General features: G+C 32.5%; 1 protein-coding gene across 27 annotated transcripts in view; it reads right to left on the bottom strand.

The window, feature by feature from the left end:
* Positions 1–23,582, bottom strand: part of LOC134695033 (tensin-3-like) — a 189,584-nt gene that overhangs the window by 88,890 nt on the left and 77,112 nt on the right. Inside the window, exon 1 of one of the 27 annotated variants that reach the window (XM_063556203.1) lies at positions 13,421–13,562. The exons of 24 other annotated variants lie outside the window; for them this stretch is intronic. In XM_063556203.1, coding sequence (XP_063412273.1) covers positions 13,421–13,441 — 21 coding nt within the window. In that variant the 5' untranslated portion in view covers positions 13,442–13,562. Of the gene's footprint in view, positions 1–580; positions 735–8,665; positions 8,839–13,420; positions 13,563–23,582 lie in introns of those variants that run through there. 2 more of the 27 variants (XM_063556204.1, XM_063556201.1) reach the window with 2 other exon arrangements.

The following is a 23,582-nucleotide window of genomic DNA, read 5'->3' as shown; positions in this document are numbered from 1 at the left end:
TTTGTATTCATTTCTTTGACTACTACATGTTACTGAATTCCCCATTAATTACTGCATTTGGCAAACCACATGACCTAAATGCACACCATATAATAGTAAACATCTATTTATCATCGAGACTTGAACTTTGGGATTCATTTCATAACAGCATAATAATGCAGACTTCAAATTGGAATGTTCTCTATTAATGGTAAAAAGAAAATACTCAGACCAACAAATTTAACTAAATTATTAGGCAAGGTTAAAAAGAAATACACAGACTGCATTATTAGGCATTTATAGAGAGTATAGTATAGAATGGGTACCTGAGTGAATATAAACCAGTCCATGTACAAGACATTTATGAAACCCCTCAAACTTTTAGACTTTGAAATTTGTAATACTTTGTAAGTATCTTCATGTTATTTAATATACACCATTCATGTAATGAAATGCATTGAGTGCGTCTAAATCTTATACAATGTTATTTAAGCCAGTCTGCATGATACGTGAATAAGTAACAAATTAACATTACAAAACCATGGACAACAGATGTTTTGAAAATTATTACATAAAAGGGGGAGATAATCCCAATCCTTACCTCAGTCTGAATAGACTTTGTCTGAACGTGGTGAACATCAGAATCGTAATAATCCTCACAAGATGCATAATCAAAGAAACCATCCATTATCTATTGTTAAATTTTATATAAGTATAATAAACTTTTTAATCTCTCTCCTCCTTATTCATGTAATGACATTCTTTGGTATTGATTTGTATCGGACCATAGCTGCAGTGTTTTCACACTTCCTAAGTGTAAGTATTTAGGATGGTGCACAGGAAAAGATAGCCTACATGTTTAACATACATCAAATATTTCATTTTGTAATGAGTTTCTGGTCCTTTCAGATGTTACGTGTACTATAGGGTGTTTAAAAATAATTAAATTCAAAGGCAGGTCCAAAGACTGTTACAGAGTCCAAATATTCAAACCCAATGTCAGATCGAAAGAGAAAGAACAGAGTCAAAATATTTAGACTCATTTATGGCAGACCCAATAGAATGGTTTCTTTCGATGAGCGATTGGCAGATCCAAAACTACGGAAAATAGCTTCTTATTAATACTGCGAAATTAATTAGACCCAATGGTATATTTTAAAACTAGGGCATATTGTCCAAATATTCACACACAACTCCAAGATCTAGTAAAACTTCAACAACCTTAAAATCATCAACAAAATCAACCTTAAACTTACTTGCAAGTCACCATTCTAACTATTTCCTATATATGGTTATCTGATGACCTTGACATTTACAAACATATCTAAATGTTGAACATCTGGGGCCATAAAAAACATGGAGATTTATTATGATTTTATATCTCCTATAACAATAATTGTGTTATACATCTCTCTCATATCATAATTAATATCATTAGGGCTTTTGATGTTAATATGTTCCATTATACATGTTATACAGGATGTTTTACTGATTTCCATATGGACTACAAGCATTAAAATATTAAATTGGTGGTTAGCTATGTCAGACCTTCTGATTTTGTTCATGATATACAAGGGTGGTCAGTAAGAGTGTCATTTAAGTGAAAAAGGAAGCTTTTATCAGAGGGGGGAGGGGGGAGTAGCCATATTTTTTTTAAATAACAAGGGTGTTTTATTCTAGAAAAGAGAAGATACACCAGCTAGCGTGACAGAAGATTTCATGCTAAAAATCAAAGAAATTTGAGATAATTCAATATTTTTGGTGATCACGCCCTCTACACCCTATCCTGGTTCCATTTTCTGTAAACAGATTCATCAAATGATAAACTATAGGCGAAAAAAATGAAAACTGATTTGAGCCACCCAGGAAATCAGTCAGTAACACTTCAGACTACAAGTAGCTAATGACTCTGTCAACTAACCACTTTAACTTGTTAACACCCTCTATAATGTTCAACATACAGATAGATAAGCATCTATTCAGCCCAAACAAATTGAAATTCTCAATACTTATTATTTTATGCTGCTTGTATACTCCTAATGATAGAGTTATAACACCTATACTTCTAAATAAAATATGGGTGTGGTACATTGCCAAAGAGTCCATGGGCAGATCCAGCCATTTTAAAAGAGGGGTTCCTAACCCAGGACAAAGGGGGGGGGGTTCAAATTAGATGTCCCCATTCAAATGCATTGATCGTCCAAAAAAGGGGGGTTCCAACCTCGGAATCCACCCTCTGGATCCGCAACTTGAGTCAACTGTCTTGTGGACAAAGACTAAATGATGTTGATGCTAGCAACTATAGGTCACCATACAGCCCTCAACAATGAGCAAAACCAATACCAAATTCCAAGATATTTATTTTGCTCTAGCCCATAAAATGGACAAATTGTTAAAAATACCATGCCAGTTTATATACACAAAACAAAATTGATACTTAAAATAAAAACTGCCAAACTGTACATACACCATGAGAAAAGTTTTAGAGTCAAAATATTTAGTTGAAACAACTTCTTTCCAGAAATTATTAATAAAAGAACAATGACATATTTAACCATGAAATACATGTAAACATTATCTTATTCATCATCCACATCTAAACATAAAATGACCACTCAGTTACACAGTACATGAATTTACCCTGGGGACGTGATTGGGCGTGTAACACAATAATAATTAATTATCTCCCCTTAGCCTTTGTAGTACGATAAAACATTCATCTCTGTATTAACTGGTGTAACACTTAATATCTTAGGGTGGAGTCCTTTAATACACAAGGTTTAGGTAACAAGGTCAAATAGCTTGACCTTGGAATCTGTTTAATCTTTTGTTTTGTGTGATACATATATACAGATATTTTACCACTATTCTTATGTAACACAGAGTTATCTTGGGTTGAGAAGTTATTTATCAAGTTAATATACATGTATATAAAACATCTATTTGTTAACATGATATCAAAACGTTTAAAGATGATATCTAAGTCAAGATGTTAAACGTCTTATCAATTTTATTTTTTTAAGACTCATTAATCTTAGGTTAAAAGAGTTATTCATTTTTTCATGCCATTATATTTTTGGTTTCATTTATGACTTGAATGAATATGGAAAAAAATTAAAAAGATAAGATATGTTAAGTAAGGTATAAAACCATGAGAGTCATGGCGTAACCCAAGGACAGAAATAATGAAAAATTATCTATACATCCAAACACTTTGAAGTGGTGGATCCAGAGGGGGAGGGTTACAGGGATAGTAAACCCAATTTTTTGACGACCTGATCACTAATGCATTTTAATGGGGACATAAAGTTGGACCCCCCCTCCTGAACCTGGGTTAGGAACACCCTTTTTAAAATGTTGGTTAGAATCAGCAAACATTTTCATGAAGCATAAAAATGGCAAAATATAAAATAAGAAAATGTTATCTATGATTGCCAATACAAAATGGCTTAAAGTTATCAACTATGCTTAGGTCACTGTACGGCCATCAACTATGAGTAAAATCCAATTACCACATAGCAGGCTATAAAAGACAGTGACACAACAAAATGTAAAGTAATTCAAAGGAGAAAAAGGCCAAAGGGAGGTCCAACAAATAGTAATTTATTCTTTGCTGATACAGAATGGTTTATCTATAAGTTTTTATACTAGAAATTGTTTTAGATGTATTGGTCATTGTTACCTGTTAAATGACAGTCAGATTTGAACTCACAACCTCAGTGTTGACAGGATAATATGATATAGTTAGTGACAGATCCAGAATTTTTCATAACTGGGGATGGGGACACTCCCCTGTCAAAATGCAACCATGGTTGACCATGGTTACCATCGCTAACCATTGATAACCATGGTCAAACCATGGTTGACTGTGCTGAAAACCATAGTTAACCATGGTTAACCATGATTGTGACCATGGTCAACATCTGACCATGGTTGACCATGCTCTATTTAACCATGGTTTTCCACGTTTGTGACCATGGTAAACATCTGACCATGGTTGACCATGGTCTAATCAACCATGGTCAATTTGACAACCATGGTCTTGCACCTGACCATGGTCAACTTGACAACCTGGACCATGGTGAATAAATATTGATCTGGATTATACCCATGGGAATTTATAACAAATTGTAAATTACTTTGAGACTTTCAATATTAAAAAATCGTGCTCGTTTTTTCAGTGGTACAATGTTATTGACAATTTTTAATTTCTTTCTTCCCAAGAGGTAAATTGTGACCTTTCATGATTATTTCAATAACAATATATTCTCTATACATTTTAAAACACACATAAACTGAGCAGTAAAGCTATAGTGGCAGAGAATGCTAGTTACAGTCGGGTCAAATTTGGGACTTACAAACTTTTACAAACTGGAAGTTGGAACTTACTTTCGATCAGTATTCCTTGTTTTTTAACAGTTGCACGCTGTCATTTAACGATGTATTTCTTTCTTCCAAAGACGTAATTTCTGACTTTCTCTCCAAGTTCATAAATCTGCCTTTCTTTATCATTATACGGCATATTTTAAGAACTTGAAAACATTTCAGAGTGATATCTTTAGTCTTTATTGTTTATGTTTATTCCCCAACCGGAAACACATGCGACGTCATGATCAATAGACAACTTTCGAGTTCATCCGTCACCGGAAAAAACTCGTCAATTATACGCGCCTTTATCGCAGTCATCTGTGCGTTTAGGGGCGTCGTCACTTCCTTACAAGGTTGAGCGAGTGGTTGGAAAATTATAATTCTATATTGTACGAATTATTCGGCAAATTGAATTCTAAAAATAGACAATCAACACTGCTGTCATTAGGGAATTGTCAGTAAGTACCTACAGAGCAACCATTATTTCTAGTTTATCCTGCACAAAAACGATCACTAAGACGCTTGATGAACGTAAATAGTGCAGGGATACAGGCGAGCCCCTCTATCTGGTAAATGACGTCATAAAGGCGTGCATAATTGACGAGTTTTTGCCGGTGACGGATGAACTCGAAAGTGGTCTAATATATTATCACCAACCGGTTTACAACAAATGGAAGTTTTTAACGACCTTGACTGCCAACCGGTTTTCACTCAGTGCGAAACATTTAAATGACTTGGAACGTCACGTGATCTCAGTAAAGTTATTTCGCGCTTTAAAAATCAAGTGAAGGATTTGATGTCCAGTGTTGTCACGTAAAGAAGATTTGTTATCAGATAAGTACATTCACAGGAAATCTGTTTGATATTTTGTTTAAAAGATGTAAAAATTGTTACAGTATTTGATTTTGCTTTCATTAATTGAACACATGCCACCTGAAATGGGTCTTTAAATTTTTTTGTCAGTGTCAGTTATCCATATCAACATAAATTTTATATTTAATTGTTTTTAATTCCAGGTGTAACTGATAAAACTGTACAATATGAAAATTTTGTCAATGGTAAAATAATTTACACAATCATTCTTTTGTTTGAAAGGTAAACCAAAAAAAAGGGGGGGGGGTTACAATTATTTGTTTAAACAAAAACATGTTCATAATGTTTATTTTGTTGGGTGTTTTTATTATTGAAAATTTGCAAAAGAAGATAAAACATTTTTTATCCTTAAAATCTGTTATTGTATACAAATTATCAAGAACAATTGATTCTTTGTGGAACATTTTATGTTCTTGCAGGTGGAAAGGCTGCAATGCATTTTATGGATGAACATTTCTGCAAGGGTAGCTTTAAAGAGTTTCATGCAATTTAGCATTTGTTGGTAGTCCTGACACAAAAAGGAAGAGAAGTATACAGGCTCCATAACAAGTACAGAGCTCCAGATAAGAATTCACAAATTGGGGTTTTTACCCACCATTTTCTTATATAATTGGGTGATAAAGTTTTTTAATTGCATTATCAATTTCAATTCACCCGTCAGGTTAATATCAAATTGGGTTTTTCACCACCGAGCTCCTTAATGTATTGTGTTTTTTCATCAACACAATATTGAAATATTTAGGCAATATCAACCCCTTTTTTCCCATCTATATGTTTTTTTCTTTTTTTAACTGTTTTATTTGGTTTAGGGTTATGGTGAGGGTTATTTGCTAGCTGTTTTATTTGGTTTATTCACTGAGGAGCAATTGTAGATTTAAATTGTGTCCCGTTTCAAACCTTTTGCCAGTTTTGTATTTTCTCACAAAAATGTGTTTTCACAGGCACTCGTCTTATACCTTAAAGTTTATATAATAAATTCTGAGACCAGTGCCTGTGTGCATGGTTTGTATATTCATAAATTCTAACCGTAAAATGAATAAAAAATAGTATATAAACTCTTACACTTGAATGATTTTGTTTTATTCAATTTACATAAATCTGGGTTTAGTTGATTTTTATTTAGAACTTTTGGTTTCTGATGCTTTATCATTTCGTAATTGATTTGGCCTTTCACTTTTTCCAACTGATTTCGTTTTTGATGAAACTCTGTGTTTATTAGCGATGTTCTCGTTATGGTACGCACACACGCCCGTGCGTTCGATGGACGTTTCCTTAAAACACTGGCTGAGTCTTGTTATCATCATAACTTTCCCTCAGCTTTTCAAAAGAAGCCGAAAACATGCTTCTATTCAATATTTTTACCGGACATTCATTTTCGTTTTATTTCAATGTATGTTATGATAAATCCAATGCGAAAATAATATGACACACGCTAATTGGATAAACGCCGAGAAGATCGAAATGTTTACAAAAACACGTGTACCTATTGAGCAAAAGAAAACTCAAACAGGGACCCATTTCAGTTACTTGATGCAGGGATCTATTTTTAGAACGACAGGAAATTTCCAATTATAAATATTATAAAAATAGTTTACGCGACGACTGTAAACAGATAAGGGTAAATAACGCAAATGGTAGCCAATAAAAGGGTTGAGAACTCATGGTTTTGGCATATTATTGGGTTTTCCGTTGAATTAATTGGGTTGTTGAACCCTTCAATGGACAATTGCATTGGGTTTTCTATTATTTGTATTGCGTGATCACGCAAATACGCAGCTTATCTGGAGCTCTGCAAGTAGACTAACTGTTGCAAGATAATTGAAGATTGATTTGACAAGAATGTTAAATGGCCAACCATGGTTTAATGGAGATGGTTGACCATGGTTGACTAATTAATAACCATGGTTGACCATGGTTGGGACCACGGTTGACCATGGTTCGAACCACGGTTGACCATGGTTCCTACCATGGTTCTAACAATGGTCAACCATGGTCGACCAATTAACAATTTTGTCAAACCATGGTCAACCATGGTCATACAACCATGGTTGACCATGGTAAACCATGGTTCTAACCATGGTTCAAACTGCACACTGACTGACCAAAAAGGGAGGTTGGCAGCTCCAGTTATGCTTCAGTGATTCCCTATATAACCAACCAAATTTTCCCCACAAAAGCCCACTCAGGCCCCCAAGGATCCACCTATGATAGTAGTTGATATCTGTCATGTGATTCTAGCTGGAGGGAGCCAAAGTCTCCCAATTTTTAAGCTCTCTTCCATCCCTCCTGTTAATAATTCAAATTGTCCCTTTTTTACAAAATTATAACTCCATTCAAATTGTCAGTCTCTATTTTTGATAACCATCAAAGTCAACCTTAATTACTTTAAGTTTCCCTGATCTTAGACAACTTGCATGATACACTTGCTTCCTCTAAAACATATAAACATAAATGACCTGAGATTATGTTAAAAAAAATAGGAAGTTACCTGCTTGCAGACTCAATAAAATCAGTCAAAAATTAAAAATTTAAATTACACCATACACTAGATAGAAGATTTAATATCTACCTAATATCATAGTATTAGCATAACCAGTTTGACAAGTACTTTTATTATATATCAACAACAGTCATTTGTATCTGATGGGAGATATAGCAGACTATAAAATCAAAATCAAGCAATTATATTCACCTTAAGCTTAAAGAACGGTCTGTATATGTATAGTTCCTTTATGTGATGCCACGAAGGATATCATTTCTAATGAAACCAAGGAAAAAACTCTTTATATTGTATCTTATGTCATTCAGCAAAACAATTCTTTACATTGTTCCTAATTTTGCTCTCCCAAATACAATGCAATAATGTAAGGAACTGAGGCAAGTTGAAAAAACAACCAAAAACAAGGCAAGACATGCTGACAGTTAACGTTCAGTAGTTAACATGAAGAGGAACCTCTTGTTCAATATAAATTTGTAACAAAAACACCCTCAAACAAACAGGAAACAAAAAAACAATCAAGACCCTATAGAAGACATGTGGATGAAATATTTTGGAGACTTGGATACAATATTTGGCACACAACTTCAGGTAAACAACAGACTAAGCTTCAAGGTCAAAAAACACTTTTCCAAAAACAAATAAGAGTGCAATAGAGATATACTACACGATTTAAGTGTGTATTATCTACTAATCAGATTTGAAATTTATACACATTCCTAATCTAAATCAGATCATCTGTCGCCAATAATATAACAGAAGCCATCTTTGTTATCACTATGACAGCATCAGTACCTGGAAGTTGGCTCTTATCTTTATCTGTCAACCTCCCTCTTACCATTATCTTATCAAAGTGTTATGAAACTCGACACTGACTACATATATATTGCAATCAAAAACTACTTAATAACAAAATGGTAGAATAGTCAAACAAGAAAATTCACTCACCTGGACCCAGAGTCTTGGATCTTTTCCGAGCCTCCGACCCCAAATTTACCAGGGAATTTAAAGTAGAGTAACGGCCACTTTTTGATCAAGAATTTTTTCCCAACAGATTGACCAATTGTGTGTATAGTATCCTATTTTGAGAACAATCAGACATCACTTGAATGTTTGATTCAGTGTAGGAAATGCACTTAGCACTGGTTGCTAGGGAGAGATACCTTTATAAGGCCATGACTGTTACATGGTTAATCAGTGTGCATACTGATCACTTATCATTCTCCCCTCTTACAAGTAGCTGCTTCTGTTTAGGACAAGCAAATACAAACTTGGTTTCTTTTTTAATTAGTGTTTTAAACTTTGCTGGTGGAAGAGTAAAAGATGGGTGCGTGAACTAAGAGAGAAAACTGATGCATTTTATTTATCCACCTCATTTGATAGTGTTTTATTTTATTTTGAATACTTTTGTAAATATGATACCACAGTGCTTCAAGATATGAAAGATCTATGAAAGGAAAAGAAATTTATTAATGGCATAGATGTTAATATATTATATACCAACATTCAACTTTACAAAGTTTTCATTACTGCCAGGAAATGTAAATCTATCAGAGTTAAAGAAGTGACGAACTAGAACAAAACACTTTATAATAATCTACTTCACACAATGAAACTTCCTATAATGATATATAGATTTATGCTCATTATAAATATAATCAATGGTTCCTTCATCGTTTAACAATTTTTGGGGAAAATGTGACAGGCCCGGTTTTAATCTCAATAATTTCTTGAATTTGAATTTTTCTTTATATGAATTAAATAGTATTTTTCTCAATATCGCAAAAATTATTTCGCATTCTTAGTCCAAATGACAAAATCTCCATAATAAATGCATCCAATAATTTTTAATTTAGAGTATATAATACATGTATAACCAAATAATTAGTTTCTAAAAAAAAAAAATCCCCACTCACTTTCATAAAATCTACACTTAAAACTTCATTGTTAGACACCAATTCAACCATATTTTAGAACAATATCTTATAAATGTATATTATTATATTAAATGCCATCTTGCCCTACAATGCTCTCTAGGAAACCACTGACTGATAAAAGTATTTGTGTCACATTTAATTATTAAATATCCCCATTCTATAAGAGAATAATAAAACACTACATATTTCATCAGTAGCAATGATATAGATAGAGATATTACATCTAATCTATGTATCAATCCAGGGGCTCCATGCAGTAAAATGTATTTATAGAGTTTTGCAGTAGAACAGTTTTAAATGAGGGTTCCGAAGGGAAGGGGCACTGCCACATGAATTACTATTTGTGGCATTTCCTTATGTAGAAAATGGTGGATTAAGCAAGTGGTTTTATAGCTAACTAAACCTTATCTCATTTGTACAACAGTCACATAGAATACCATAGCAGTTTGGGGAAGGGTAAATTGAAGCAGCACTCTTTCAAGTTGTTTGTGAATGGTAATTCATAGGTAACCGCAAGCTTATCAATACAGGTCAATCCTTTAATCTCACTTTATCTATCTTGGTATACATACTGACATTGTGTAGAAAGGTTGACCCTTATTGACATTCAAGGTCTTTTGCACAGTCATGGCTCAAAACCTTGACCCCTTCAGCAAACTTCATTTCTATCTGCGGGGGGGGGGGGGGGGGGGGGATGACCCCTATTGATCTAACATCAAGGTCATATGCAAGCTAGTAATGTCATAAGGCAGTAATGAGACTTGAAGGACACTAAATGATTCAGCAAACTTCATAAAATTTTGTAAATTGAACTTCAAATGTTGAAATGAAAAGAAGATGTCAACAATTCTAAGATTGAGTTGGGGTGATGAGTGGAGTAAACCATTATGAGAATCTGATAAACACATCAATGACAAAAATCAAAGTTCAAGGTCAACAAGAAAATTATTCAATTATGGTCATTCTTAATACAGCGTTGGTGAAAATGATCTAAATGTCGAATAAAATTGAAAATGGAAATGTAGAATGTGCCAAAGGGTCAACAACCCGACCACGGAACAGGTAACAGCAGAAGGTCACCAGTGCAGCAAGAAATTCCTGCATTATATCCCATTACATGCATTATTTGAATGGATATATTTCACAAGCTAGCTACATGTTCATAAAATACTTACTACATGTTTGCCAACAAAATCAGTTATTCATATATTATAATGACATTGTATGGTTTATTCATAAAATGTGCATATACATGCAAATGACATGTGTTTATGTCAAATACTGTGAAAGTACTTTTATTCGTGGGGTATCAATTTTCGTGGTTTTCGTGGACGACTTTATCCACGAATTTAAGTGTCCAACGAAATAAAACAACCATTGTCCAAATCAAGACATGGAACGTTCCCTATGAAAGTTTGCCTACTAAATATATGATCTAGAGAATATATTGAATAACCTCGAATTTGAGAATACTTTAATAGCAGTCACAGAACTACAACTGCGTGCAGAATTATACCATTTAATCTTTAATAACCTAAACTGTACAACTTTTAATCTTTTAATTCCCTTAAAAATACATTTTTTCGATGAAAGTCAGATTTCCGGTATTGATATCCCAGTATGATAAAGGTGTTCATTTTATATCGTCATAGTTCTCGTACATATAGGAAATAAATAATGTCCTGCTTGGCTTGATTTTGATAAGAATTATTTGACAATTCAAGATACATTTATAGCATTTGTTTATGATACTGATTTCTGTAGGTGACATGTTTATGGCCTAATTAACACCTTTGATGGCCTTAATCTGTTGATCGCTTTCTCTTGGGTTAATATTAGTGTTGTCACTACGATTTAAACGGGTCAATGTTTATTTTGCAATTTCCTTCAATCCAGACTATTTGTAACCTTCGTTTCTAAAGGCTTTAATTTTTTTTAATTTTTTTTAGAAAACTAAAATCCACGAATTTAAAAACCCACGAACATGTAAATATTGCTGAAACCACGAAAATAGATACCCACGAATTAGAGTACTTTCACAGTAAACAACATTTAGTGATGTTTACATTATGGAGGGCAATTAACCCAGACTTAAAAACCAAGTTTGATATTCAGAAAAGGTGTTTAATAACACACCTTTAGAAGATGCTTTTTTTGCCTATATTTTCATATTCATATTTCACAAAAAAAAGTCATTAGTCGTAAAAAAACAAAATTACCAGCATTTTTTATCCTGCCAGAATGTTAAACATATGTTAATAATAGTTGACAGTATATTGTATATACCCTCATTCAAATTTAAATTACAGGGTAAATTCTTGAATTTATGATCATCTTTAAATCTACAAACTTTGATTTAAGTATATAGCGAATAATATGTAATAGCTCAACAACCATTAAAACTTTAATAAAGTATGAGAACTATTAAACTCATCCTACGCAGGCATTCTATATTCATTTTTTCACCTAGACGTAGATTATTAAATATGTGTTTCCATAATGGCCAATTTTATTTCAACCTCAAATTTTTCAAATTCTATTAAATTGACAAGCGGCCATAAAAAAAAGAAGAAGAAAAGTCAATTGCTTATATACATGTGGTCAACAAGCAAAGAAACAAATCAGAAGTATTTTCTGGTTTGTTTGCATTCACACAACAAATCCTAAGACTATAATCTCTACTAGAAAAGGGAGATAATTCATTCAGGGAAAAACAACATTTATTTACACATTTACTATGAAACAGTAAAATAGCTGACTTCACATTTAATTTGATCACATTAAGGATTACCTAATGACAAATAATATCATAAACAGTACTAGATAACATTCCAGTAAGGTGACCCATCCCTTCACTATAAAACACATCAAAGGGAGATAATCGACTAAGTTATGTCCCCTTGAGCTTTTTATCCTAGGTGAATGCTCTACACTTTCTTTGATGTTGGTTTCTATTTTGACATTTTGCTTGATCTTGAGTTTTTACTTTACATCACAAGTATATTGTGTCATTTTATCTCAAATAAATCTGCCTGATGCAAAATCCAAACAAATCTTTAGTTTATTCAAATCTTTAGTTGTTTATTGTTTTATTACACACCTGGTTAGAAGGTTTTAAATTAAAATTTTGGAAGGAAAAAAAATCAAATTTAAATTGAAATTAAATTTAAAACGGTAGCTGGGTATATATAGTACATTAGAAAGAATCTGCTGGAGGCAACCCTTGGGGGATATCTTAGTAGGCTATGATTCTATTTTAAATTGATGATACAAAATAAAAAAAAATATTATAAACTTATATACATGCAACGTTGGTGTCAGGTATTAATCATAAATGTTTGTTTCTTATAACATTAGATATTAAATCAGTGACTGGTTCTGTTTTCTGATCGAGACCATACTGATATAAATAAAGTGGAAAATAAACTTTTCCACCCCCACCCCACCCCCTCTCTTCTTTTATTTGGTCACTTAAGTTAAAGATGGTAACTTCTAAATATAGTTATAAAACATTCACTATATTCTTTACAGAAAAAAACCCCAACCATTTGCAATTTCTTCTAAAGTCAGATTATATCATCTAATTGTATGCAGCATTGATACGATGTAATAATTTTTACATAAATTAAAACTAAATCTGTTGTAAATAGGGTATTTACAAGCATGAGGAAAATTACAAAAAACTAATATCTACTCGTATCTTTTCAATTAGAATTTAAACCATTTAAGCGTAAAAAAAAAATGTAAAGATAAATTTCAGATTTACCATCTTGGTTGGCTGTCTCATCTGCTTGGAAATCACTATTTTTTACTCGACTTTAAACGCCTCCTTTGCCAGAAAATCAAAATCCGTTAAAATTTGTATGTGATGTCTCAAAAACAATGTAACATCCCAGAGTCCGAACTACAACTCAATTTATAAATCTTGGTGTATTAGATACTATTATATCTGCAGGGCCGACATCATCTACATCTTAACATTAAAAATACAACACCCAGTGTTGCAGTTGAGCGAACATCACTTTATTTGCTTGAATTTTCTCAGGTAATCGATGTTTACGAAAACACCAATCTACATTTACATAAAAACAGATTTTATTTACTATTTAAAAATTTTATATTGCAATTTTTTATTTGATTATATAAATAAATTAAATAAAATTTACGGAAAAAATCAGGCCAAGTTTGGTATGCAACAAGGATATGCTAATTTTGGCCCCTTGTATTATTGATTAATGGCTGTGGTTCCTTTGAAGTTGATGATGTAATGGAAAGTCTATAATCACTAGAGCATGAACATAGCATTTTTCGTTATAGCAGTTTAGAAATACATGGGAAAAGTGAATCAATACAGTTATTAGTAAAATATTATCTCATCATTCCTTGGTTGGTTAACATTATTACTTTTTTCATAGTGAGGGTTGTAAAAGGTTTGCGCTGCCAGGGAGGGGCATGGTTTTTGTATGGACGGGCAGATAATAACATGGCCGTTTCATGAAGAAACAAATATAGACTTAAAATTTAGAATGGAAATGGGGAATGTGTCAAAGCGACAACAAGCCGACCATAGAGCAGACACCATCTGTAGGCCACCAATGGGTCTTCAATGTAGCGATGAAACTGCCACAGCCATAGGCGTTCTTAAGCTGGCCCCAAAGAGACAGACTGGTAGCTTACACATTGCTTTTATAAATAATCAAGCAGGGACACATCTGCAACAAAAGTTACAAGCAATGCATGCAATAATACCCATTACTGCATACGCATTTTAAATTTTCTGACAATCTTCATCCATTTTTCATTTGGAATATAGACTACAGACAGAAAGATTGGCCAAGAGTTTTTAATGGCAAACTGTACCACTATCTCATGTGGTTTTTCTCACACCTTTCTTTTGACAAAGGCTAGCAAAACTGAAGTGGACTTACAATATAGAAACCGTTAATAAAACCCAATGTGTACAGACTTCACTGATACTAATGTTACCCCCAGAGATTTAAGATATACAGTTTTGTCAAGTGCACTCCACTAAATTGATATTACATGTAAGGTTATATAATCTGTTTAGGCAAATAATGAATTTTTTAACAATTTATTTTACTTTTTTTGCTGGTGGCCCTATTATTTCAAATTAATTAACCCAGTTAACAAAATATGACTTCAAACCGAGATTTGCTTGTTTAAAAGTTAGCTTTTATCAAGTTACACATGGCAAAATATTACAGTCTTTATCTATACAAAATGTGAATCCAAATAATGAAATTGAACATTGTTTGTTATAAATCTAGAGGAGCAGTCTGTGTAGTTGGAGATCAAAGGAAGCATGACTTCAAACCAATTTTTTTTTGAGAAAAAAATGCATTCACCATGGGCAAGCTAGAAAGACCAATTGGAAAGGGGGTCATTTAATCTTCTTCATCAGCATGGAGGTCTAATATTTGTTTGGTTTGTAAGAAGGACAGCTTGGTTAGGTGGTGTATAGATTACAGTAAACTCAATGAGGCGACTATCAAGGATGCCTACCTGATACCAAATATAACTATGTGCCTAGATTTTTCATGGAATGCAATGAAAAACCAATTCAATGTATTTGGATGAAATTATAATTTATAGTTCAAATTTAGAAGACAATTTGAATAAATTAGATGAAGTTCTAGGTAGATTACAAAATGTTAACATGTAAAATGAAACTCTCAAAGTTATATTGTGGTTTTGTTCTCTCTGTCTCTCTCTCCCTAAAAAACATTGTTTAGTCATTTACTCAATTGAAGTCTATGCATTCAAGCTCTGTAACAAAGGATCTATCAAAAGCTACCTGACCATTGAGGCCCCTCACAATAAGGAGGGCAACATCAGTGGGGTTCAGGGGTTTCTACCCCCTTTATTTTGACAATAAATGCATATGAATGGAGACATTCGGTAGGAACACCCCTTTATCCTGGGTCAAGAATTCCACCCCTTCTTTGGAAAATGTCTATATCCACCCCAAAATGTAACATTTAAACTCGAGCACAAGGATTGTATCATCTGAATTAAGATACAATAAAAAATAAAAAACACCATCTAAACTCCTTTTCATGCTTGACTACACAAGTTGGTTACATGTTTTCCTAAAGGAAGAAATATTTATTAAAATAAATGTTATAAATTGTCTCTGAGTCTGACCTCTTGTAACAATTAAAATAGTAAATCATCAAGAATATACAAGCCCCTGGGATTCTCAATCCAAATAAGGTATGAATGAATTAACTTATTACTATACAAGTAGACAGTAGTTTTAATCTTTAAAATAAATCAGACAAAAAAACTTTGATATATGAAACATGGACTATCATTAAGGGATTTTTGGTTAGTTTAGCTGCTGTTTCAGGCAAACTGTGTATATATACAAATCAATTTGTTTTAATTAACTATATAGCAAAATGCTAAAGATGTGTGCAAATAATAATGCACATGTACATGTATGACTTTGAATGATTTTGGAACATTCAAATACAAAATGAGAGATGATTTTCTTGTCTGTTTGGTAGGTTTTTTTCAGCAACCTTATTTTTAAACTGAGTTACTGACTGTGCATAGAGATTTTTCCATCCGAAATGAATTAAAATTGCATTGATAGTCGTTTGAGAATGACGTCAAATTAATTCAGGCCAGGCAAACTGCGCGCGGAAATTTGATCAGGTCACACAACGTCGCGGAAAAAAAAAATTCAGTAAGGAAAGTGATAGGAGGATTTTACATCAGGTGCAGCAGAATTCATGAAACCAAAATCTCTACATGTACATGACAATACAAGACAATGAAGTCAACTCATTTAATGCTGTACGCTCTACATCTCACAATCACATAATTCAGATGATAATATTATGTCTATTTGCCACTTAAAAAATATGAGTTTTTTTTCCAGCCTACATTATATCTCCCGAATAATGGGTTCATCACCTGAATAGCCCAGTTTCAAGCCAAAGACCAGTAACACACTGACTCATAAAATAAAACATATACTTGTATATGACTAAAAAGTTTACAAAAACTGTCCCCCACATAACCACAAACATTGGCTTGTGAGACAAATACCGTTGTAGTGTAGGCTTAAACTAAGTGACTAATCTCAATTACATTAAAAAATAATCGTCAATCGATCAAATATTCCCTTTTCATAACCATTTATCAAAATGCATCAAAATATGAGCATGTTTAACTAGTAATAGTTACATTTTCTCATATTTCAAAAATAAAGAAAAACAAACAACAACAACAACCAGATGCTCCGCAGGGCGTAGCTTTATACGACCGCAGAGGTTGAACCCTGAACGGTTGGGGCAAGTATGGACACAACATTCAAGCTGGATTCCGCTCTAAATTTGGATTGTGATTAAATAGTTGACACAGCATAGGTTTCTGACACAGAATGAATGTATTCAAATGAACTTAAAATTTTAGTTTTCTCTTAGAGCAATTCACTATGCTGTTGAATATTAATCCTCTCAAAAAAATGTTTGAAGAAATTTTCTTTTTATTTATGAAATTTCAAATGAGAAAAATTTAACCCAATTTTTTATTCACATCCCCCTTTCCCTTATTCCAAAACTAATTTCAATTAAAATATTCTAATGGAGTTTGCAACAATTACTACTCATTTAAATACATGATGTAAAAAAACTGCTTGTTATCACTGAATGGTAATGATTATTTAAATTTATCAGTTGGTAGTAAAAAGTGAATATACATTGTATATTGTATATAACAAAGATTTAAGTTGATTCTGGACAAAAAGATAACTCCAATTAAAAAAAATTCTTGCAGATATTTCTTGCTTACTATACTGGACAAAGAAAGATAACTCTTAATTAAAAAAAAATTTGCTATTTCACAATATTGTGAAATTAGATATTTCTTGCCATTGCACAATACTGTGCAATTGAAAAGACTTGCTATTGCACAATACTTAATATAATAATTTTAGATCCTGATTTGGACCAACTTGAAAACTGGGCCCATAATCAAAAATCTAAGTACATGTTTAGATTCAGCATATCAAAGAGGCCCAAGAATTTAATTTTGGATAAAATCAAACTTAGTTTAATTTTAGACCCTTTGCACTTTAATTTAGACCAATTTTAAAACTGGACCAAAAATTAAGAATCTACATACACAGTTAGATTTGGCATATTAAAGAACCCCAATTATTCAATTTTTTGATGAAATCAAACAATGTTTAATTTTGGACCCCGATTTGGGCCAACTTGAAAACTGGGCCAATAATCAAAAATCTAAGTACATTTTTAGATTCAGCATATCAAAGAACCCCAAGGTTTCAATTTTTGTTTAAATCAAACTTAGTTTAATTTTGGACCCTTTGGACCTTAATGTAGACCAATTTGAAAACGGGACCAAAAATTAAGAATCTACATACACAGTTAGATTCGGCATATTAAAGAACCCCAATTATTCAATTTTGATGAAATCAAACAAAGTTTAATTTTGGACCCTTTGGGCCCCTTTTTCCTTAACTGTTGGGACCAAAATTTCCAAAATCAATACCAACCTTCCTTTTATAGTCATAAACCTTGTGTTTAAATTTCATAGATTTCTATTTACTTATACTAACGCTATGGTGCGAAAACCAAGAAAAATGCTTATTTGGGTCCCTTTTTGGCCCCTAATTCCTAAACTGTTGGGACCAAAACTCCCAAAATCAATACCAACCTTCCTTTTGTGGTCATAAACATTGTGTTTAAATTTCATTGATTTCTATTTACTTTAACTAAAGTTATTGTGCGAAAACCAAGAATAATGCTTATTTGGGCCCTTTTTTGGCCCCTAATTCCTAAACTGTTGAAAATAAAACTCTCAAAATCAATCCCAACCTTTATTTTGTGGTTATAAACCTTGTGTCAAAATTTCATAGATTTCTATTAACTTAAACTAAAGTTATAGTGCGAAAACCAAGAAAATGCTTATTTGGGCCCTTTTTGGCCCCTAATTCCTAAAATGTTGGGACCAAAACTCCCAAAATCAATACCAGCCTTCCTTTTATGGTCATAAACCTTGTGTTAAAATTTCATAGATTTCTATTCACTTTTACTAAAGTTAGAGTGCGAAAACTAAAAGTATTCGGACTACGACGACGACGACATCGACGACGACGACGCCAACGTGATAGCAATATACGACGAAAATTTTTTCAAAATTTGCGGTCGTATAAAAATGACCCTGAGATGCTTTTCGTCATGTTCATAATGACATCATTTATTTCTTGGATGAGCGTTTAAGAGAACAAATATTTTATTATTCATTTGTACTATAACTAAAGTATGCTTATATCATTTCATATCTCCATAAATTAAGACCTTTAATTTATTAAAAACGTTTATCAGTTATGACTGACATGGAATATTTTAATTATTGCAAATAATTGACTGATTGGTGTTAAAGGCCACTATAGTAGTAAAGACTATTTTGTGTTGGTCACCACATTTTATGGGTGAAGGAAGCCTGGGGAAGAGAGTGCCTGGAGAGAACCAATGACCTTCTGAAGTTACAATTCAGTTTTGAGTCAAGCACACATGAGAGGTTCAAACTCACCTCTGACAATTTAGTGTTAAGTGTTGACAGGCTAGTGATACAAAACTTTTTTTGAAAATCATCACTTCCTTCAATAGACAGAGAAGCTTTAAAAAACTTTAATAAAGGTAATTATCCATAAAGCTTTTCAAACTCTGATCCAAAATTATCTTCCAATTTAAAAAATATTGCCAAACAGTCTGTGAAAAAATACCTATGACCTCCTTAGAAAATATTGACTCTCCTTAAATCAACAAAATGTGTTTAATATTTTCCAAATTAAGATAGTAAAAATGTTTGTAACGGCAAATAATTTGATTTTTTCGGCTTTGTTGAACTGTTACCTTCAGGGTTAAAAGACTATATATTTTTCAGTGTATGTTTGCACAGGGAAAACTAGGGGGTAAAGTCATACGAGTATAGCATATTCACTTAATGTTAACTTGGTACAAGCTATAAATCATGTGCAGAATTTCATCAAAAACTTATATTAAATTGATACTGACTCAGTGCACATTCAGAATATTTTTATTTGACAAAATTATAAAAAAAAATCTTAAAATAGATTAAACCATTGCAAAAAACCAGATCATCAAGTCAAAAAATGCTTTTATTCATGAATTGAAAGTGAAGGTCAATGTTTTCTACTATGAGTGTGGCCTTTGACACTTAACATAACATAATGCATCCACTGCCTAAATATGTAGTTTCAAAAATTGTGACCTCAGTGTAACGAAACTAAACCAAAATTATTCATCCATGAGATTAAGGTCAATGTTACTTAACATTAGAATGAACTGTCATAATTAAACATCATCTTCATAGATTTATAGGTGCTTAAATCTAGCCAATAAAACAAAACTTAACCACATTGCAACAAGAACATCAAATGGTCAAAATTATATATCCTGCACATGTTCAGTGCAAAATGTGCGATCAGAAATCATCCCTTATGAAACTGAATTGTTTGCCGCAAACTTGCAGCAGACTTGCTGCAAGCTTGCGGCAAACAAAAAGTTTGCAGGAACACAGAAAATCGTGTTTGCAGATGTTTGCCGCTAGCTGCAAACTTCCGGCAAACATTGCTGCAAGCTTGCGGCAAGTTTGCAGAAACATCAATGTTTGCCGTAAGATTGCCAGAAAGTTTTAAAAAATGAAGAATGTTTGCTGCAAGATTGCAGAAAACTTTGACCATTCTATATGTTTGCCGCAAGATTGCAGAAAACTTTGAATATTCTATATGTTTGCCAGAACATTGCAGGAATTACACAATATTGACTGGGCATGCCTAGTTGGCACTTCCTGGATGCTAAAAATTTGAAATTGTGGCTAGGTCATGTTGGTTGTGTTTAGAAATGCATTTCACATATAACAGATCAAGGAGGCAATTTGGTTCAATAATATAGGATACTCAATATGTAATTTTGTAAGTACAAATGATTAATAGAACTTCATGTTTTAATGAAATAATAAATGTTATCATCATACATAATTAAGTAAGCAACTATATATATACATGTATGTGAGATGTGAATTTGTAACTGATGTATTGCACCATCATGATCATGTTTATTAAGATGAAGTTAAATTATGTAATGCAATTATTACATAGCTTTATAGTCTCAATACACATTTGAGATTTTACCTTTTTCATTTTTTGATACAGGTATATTATGTCATTTGAGAATGACTCCTATCCCTTTTTCAAAACTCAAATGTATGTATGTATTTCCTTAAATCTCACGAGTTTGCAAGAATTCTTTAATGATTGTTTGTATGAACACAGGAATTGACTTTTTAAAAATGTTGATGTGTAATTTGAAAGAGATCAATTGAATGTGTCTTCACACATGACATTGGTATAAGTGTAGTTCCTGCAAGTTTGCCGCAAGTTTGCCACAAACAATTGCCGCAAGGTTGCCGCAAATCTAATTTGCATAATTATGTTTGCAGCAAGCTTGCCGCAAACTTCATTTGCATGGTAAAATGGTTGCGGCAAGTTTGCAGCAAACGTTTGCTGCAAGCTTGCGGCAATGTTTGCTGCAAATTTGCGGCAAATGTTTGCCGCAGGGCTTATTTTTCGGTAAGGGATGGCAGTAAAAATCACTTTACATTTAAGAAGTGGTGTTGTTTATACACACAACACCATGTATTATGTATTTGGATAAAATTTAAGTTCAAACAACCCTGGTGGACCTTATAAATCTTATAATTGATGAATTCAAAGTCACATACAATTGTACTCAAATTGAAAGTTCCCATGTTATGATACATGTGATCAAACTCTCATTAGGAGGTCAAAATTTAGAATGACAAGTTTTGTGATCACAATAAGATTTCTGTCTCCAGCAATGAACTTTGTTAAGTGTGAACAGCTTATACACGATTTATAAAGGTATACAGATCCAAACTTATGGTTCAATTGAGGGTTATATTAGTCTACTGGCTAAAATGGTTAATAGGGGAAAAAAGAATGATGTATTTATCAATCCATCTTCACGTAACCCTTGGCTAGCGAAAATGACATCAACCCCATTTTCTAATTAACAAATTATAAAATAACAAAAAAGACTATACATGAACAATAACTCTTATTGTACAGCTATTAAGTTGCAGATCGGTGGATGTGAAAATCACATCACATGGTATAACACAATCACAAGGTGCTTGAAAAAAAATCAGGAAGCCATGATTAGAACTGATCCGCTGGTTCCTGAGAAAAATAGAACAGGAAATTGAAGAGTGTTTGTTGTGAAAATATATGACAGGGTATAGCATGCTTACATGATGCTTGATACCTAATTTTCATAAAGCTTTTTAATGTATACCCCACCTAAAATAACATAAAAGAAAAAAAACGTCATGTCACAAACTTTGGAACTTTGGAATTTGAAGTCAGCCTAGAAAAAGTCAGCCCATAAAACAAATTGGAAACCAAATCTGAACCATAAGCAGTATTAAATTTCTGTTTCAATAAATCCAAGATTTGAAGCAATGGATTTATTGAAACGGAAATTTGAGCTGATAGCACTGCTTACCAATTTAAAATCTTAAGCAAATAGTCAAGATATTAACATATTACTTTTTAGAGTAGAAAGTTTATGAACTTATAGAAGTCTATTTACCTTAGAATCTTTCTTCTTCTTAGAATTTTTCCCACCACACAAAAAACAACTGGCCATCGTGTCTGTGAAAGTTTTGTCTCAAATCAATTAAAACATTCCGTTGAATTCAATAAATTTGGAAAACCAAGAGCCCACTCTTTAAACAAACACTTTAATTAATTATAATTAATCCAACAATGATACCGTGATAATTAGCTTGATGAAAATTTAAGTTGAGATCCATGCAATATGTACACTGTTGAAATATCAAGGATAATCGTCTTCTTTTGACGCCAAAAATCTATCGGGTATTCTAAATAAGTTTCAAATTACGTACTTCCATTCAACACTAGAACATTCCAACATTTCAACATTAATCCCATAACGACCAGAAATAACAGAACACAATAATTCCAAATATGTCACAAAATTTCAAAAAAAATAATACGAAAAAACAAAAGTGTTGAAATTATCAAGCAATTGATACCCTGTCACCACGTCAGCCTGTTACTCACTATCGGGTACTACGACAAATTACTGTTGATAAGCTTGTATTTAAATTCATATACGAATTCAATAATGGGCTTTATTTGTATAAATTTATAACACTTGTAACCTTTGGAAGCCAGCTGATATCTTTATTCTGAGTACACTTAGAAATCGTTAGCTAACATTCGTTCCGTCCCTAGTGAAAGTAAAATGTACACAAATATTAGGTCAATTTTTATGGGGCACTTCAATGGGTAAGAATCAACAGATTGGCAAATAAATTAATTTGATTATAATATAAACCTAAATTAGTTAGAATGAAGACACTTTCTTATAAACTCCATTTTTGAATACTACTAATTTGTATGTTTAGATTTTCATCGTGACTAAAGTACATTTTAATGCTTTATTAAAGTGACATTTAGACCAAATAAAAGAGACTTGGATTTAAATAAGACTGGAAAAAAAATAATGAAAATTTACTAACATAACTTGGACAGTGGTCACTGTAAGGATCACATCTTCTCACTATATCAAATTGGTAGATTTAATTTATTTGTTAAATAATCTGTGGCAAATATTTCATATATTTTCAAGATGAGAACCAATTGCACCAGGTATTTAAAGGGTCAGAAATTTTGTCTTGTAACAGACAATATAAGACCCCCCTAAAAGATATATGAAGAGATCTTTTAAACATCCTTTAAGGGCTGACCATACCTGTATGATATTTTACAGAAATAAAGAAATTAATTGAAAATGCTACAA

The sequence above is a fragment of the Mytilus trossulus genome, chromosome 13 (genome assembly GCF_036588685.1).
Source record: "Mytilus trossulus isolate FHL-02 chromosome 13, PNRI_Mtr1.1.1.hap1, whole genome shotgun sequence".
Classification (NCBI taxonomy): Eukaryota; Metazoa; Mollusca; class Bivalvia; order Mytilida; family Mytilidae; genus Mytilus; species Mytilus trossulus.
Note: the sequence above shows the minus strand (reverse complement) of the source record. Positions and strands in the feature narration are given on the sequence as shown.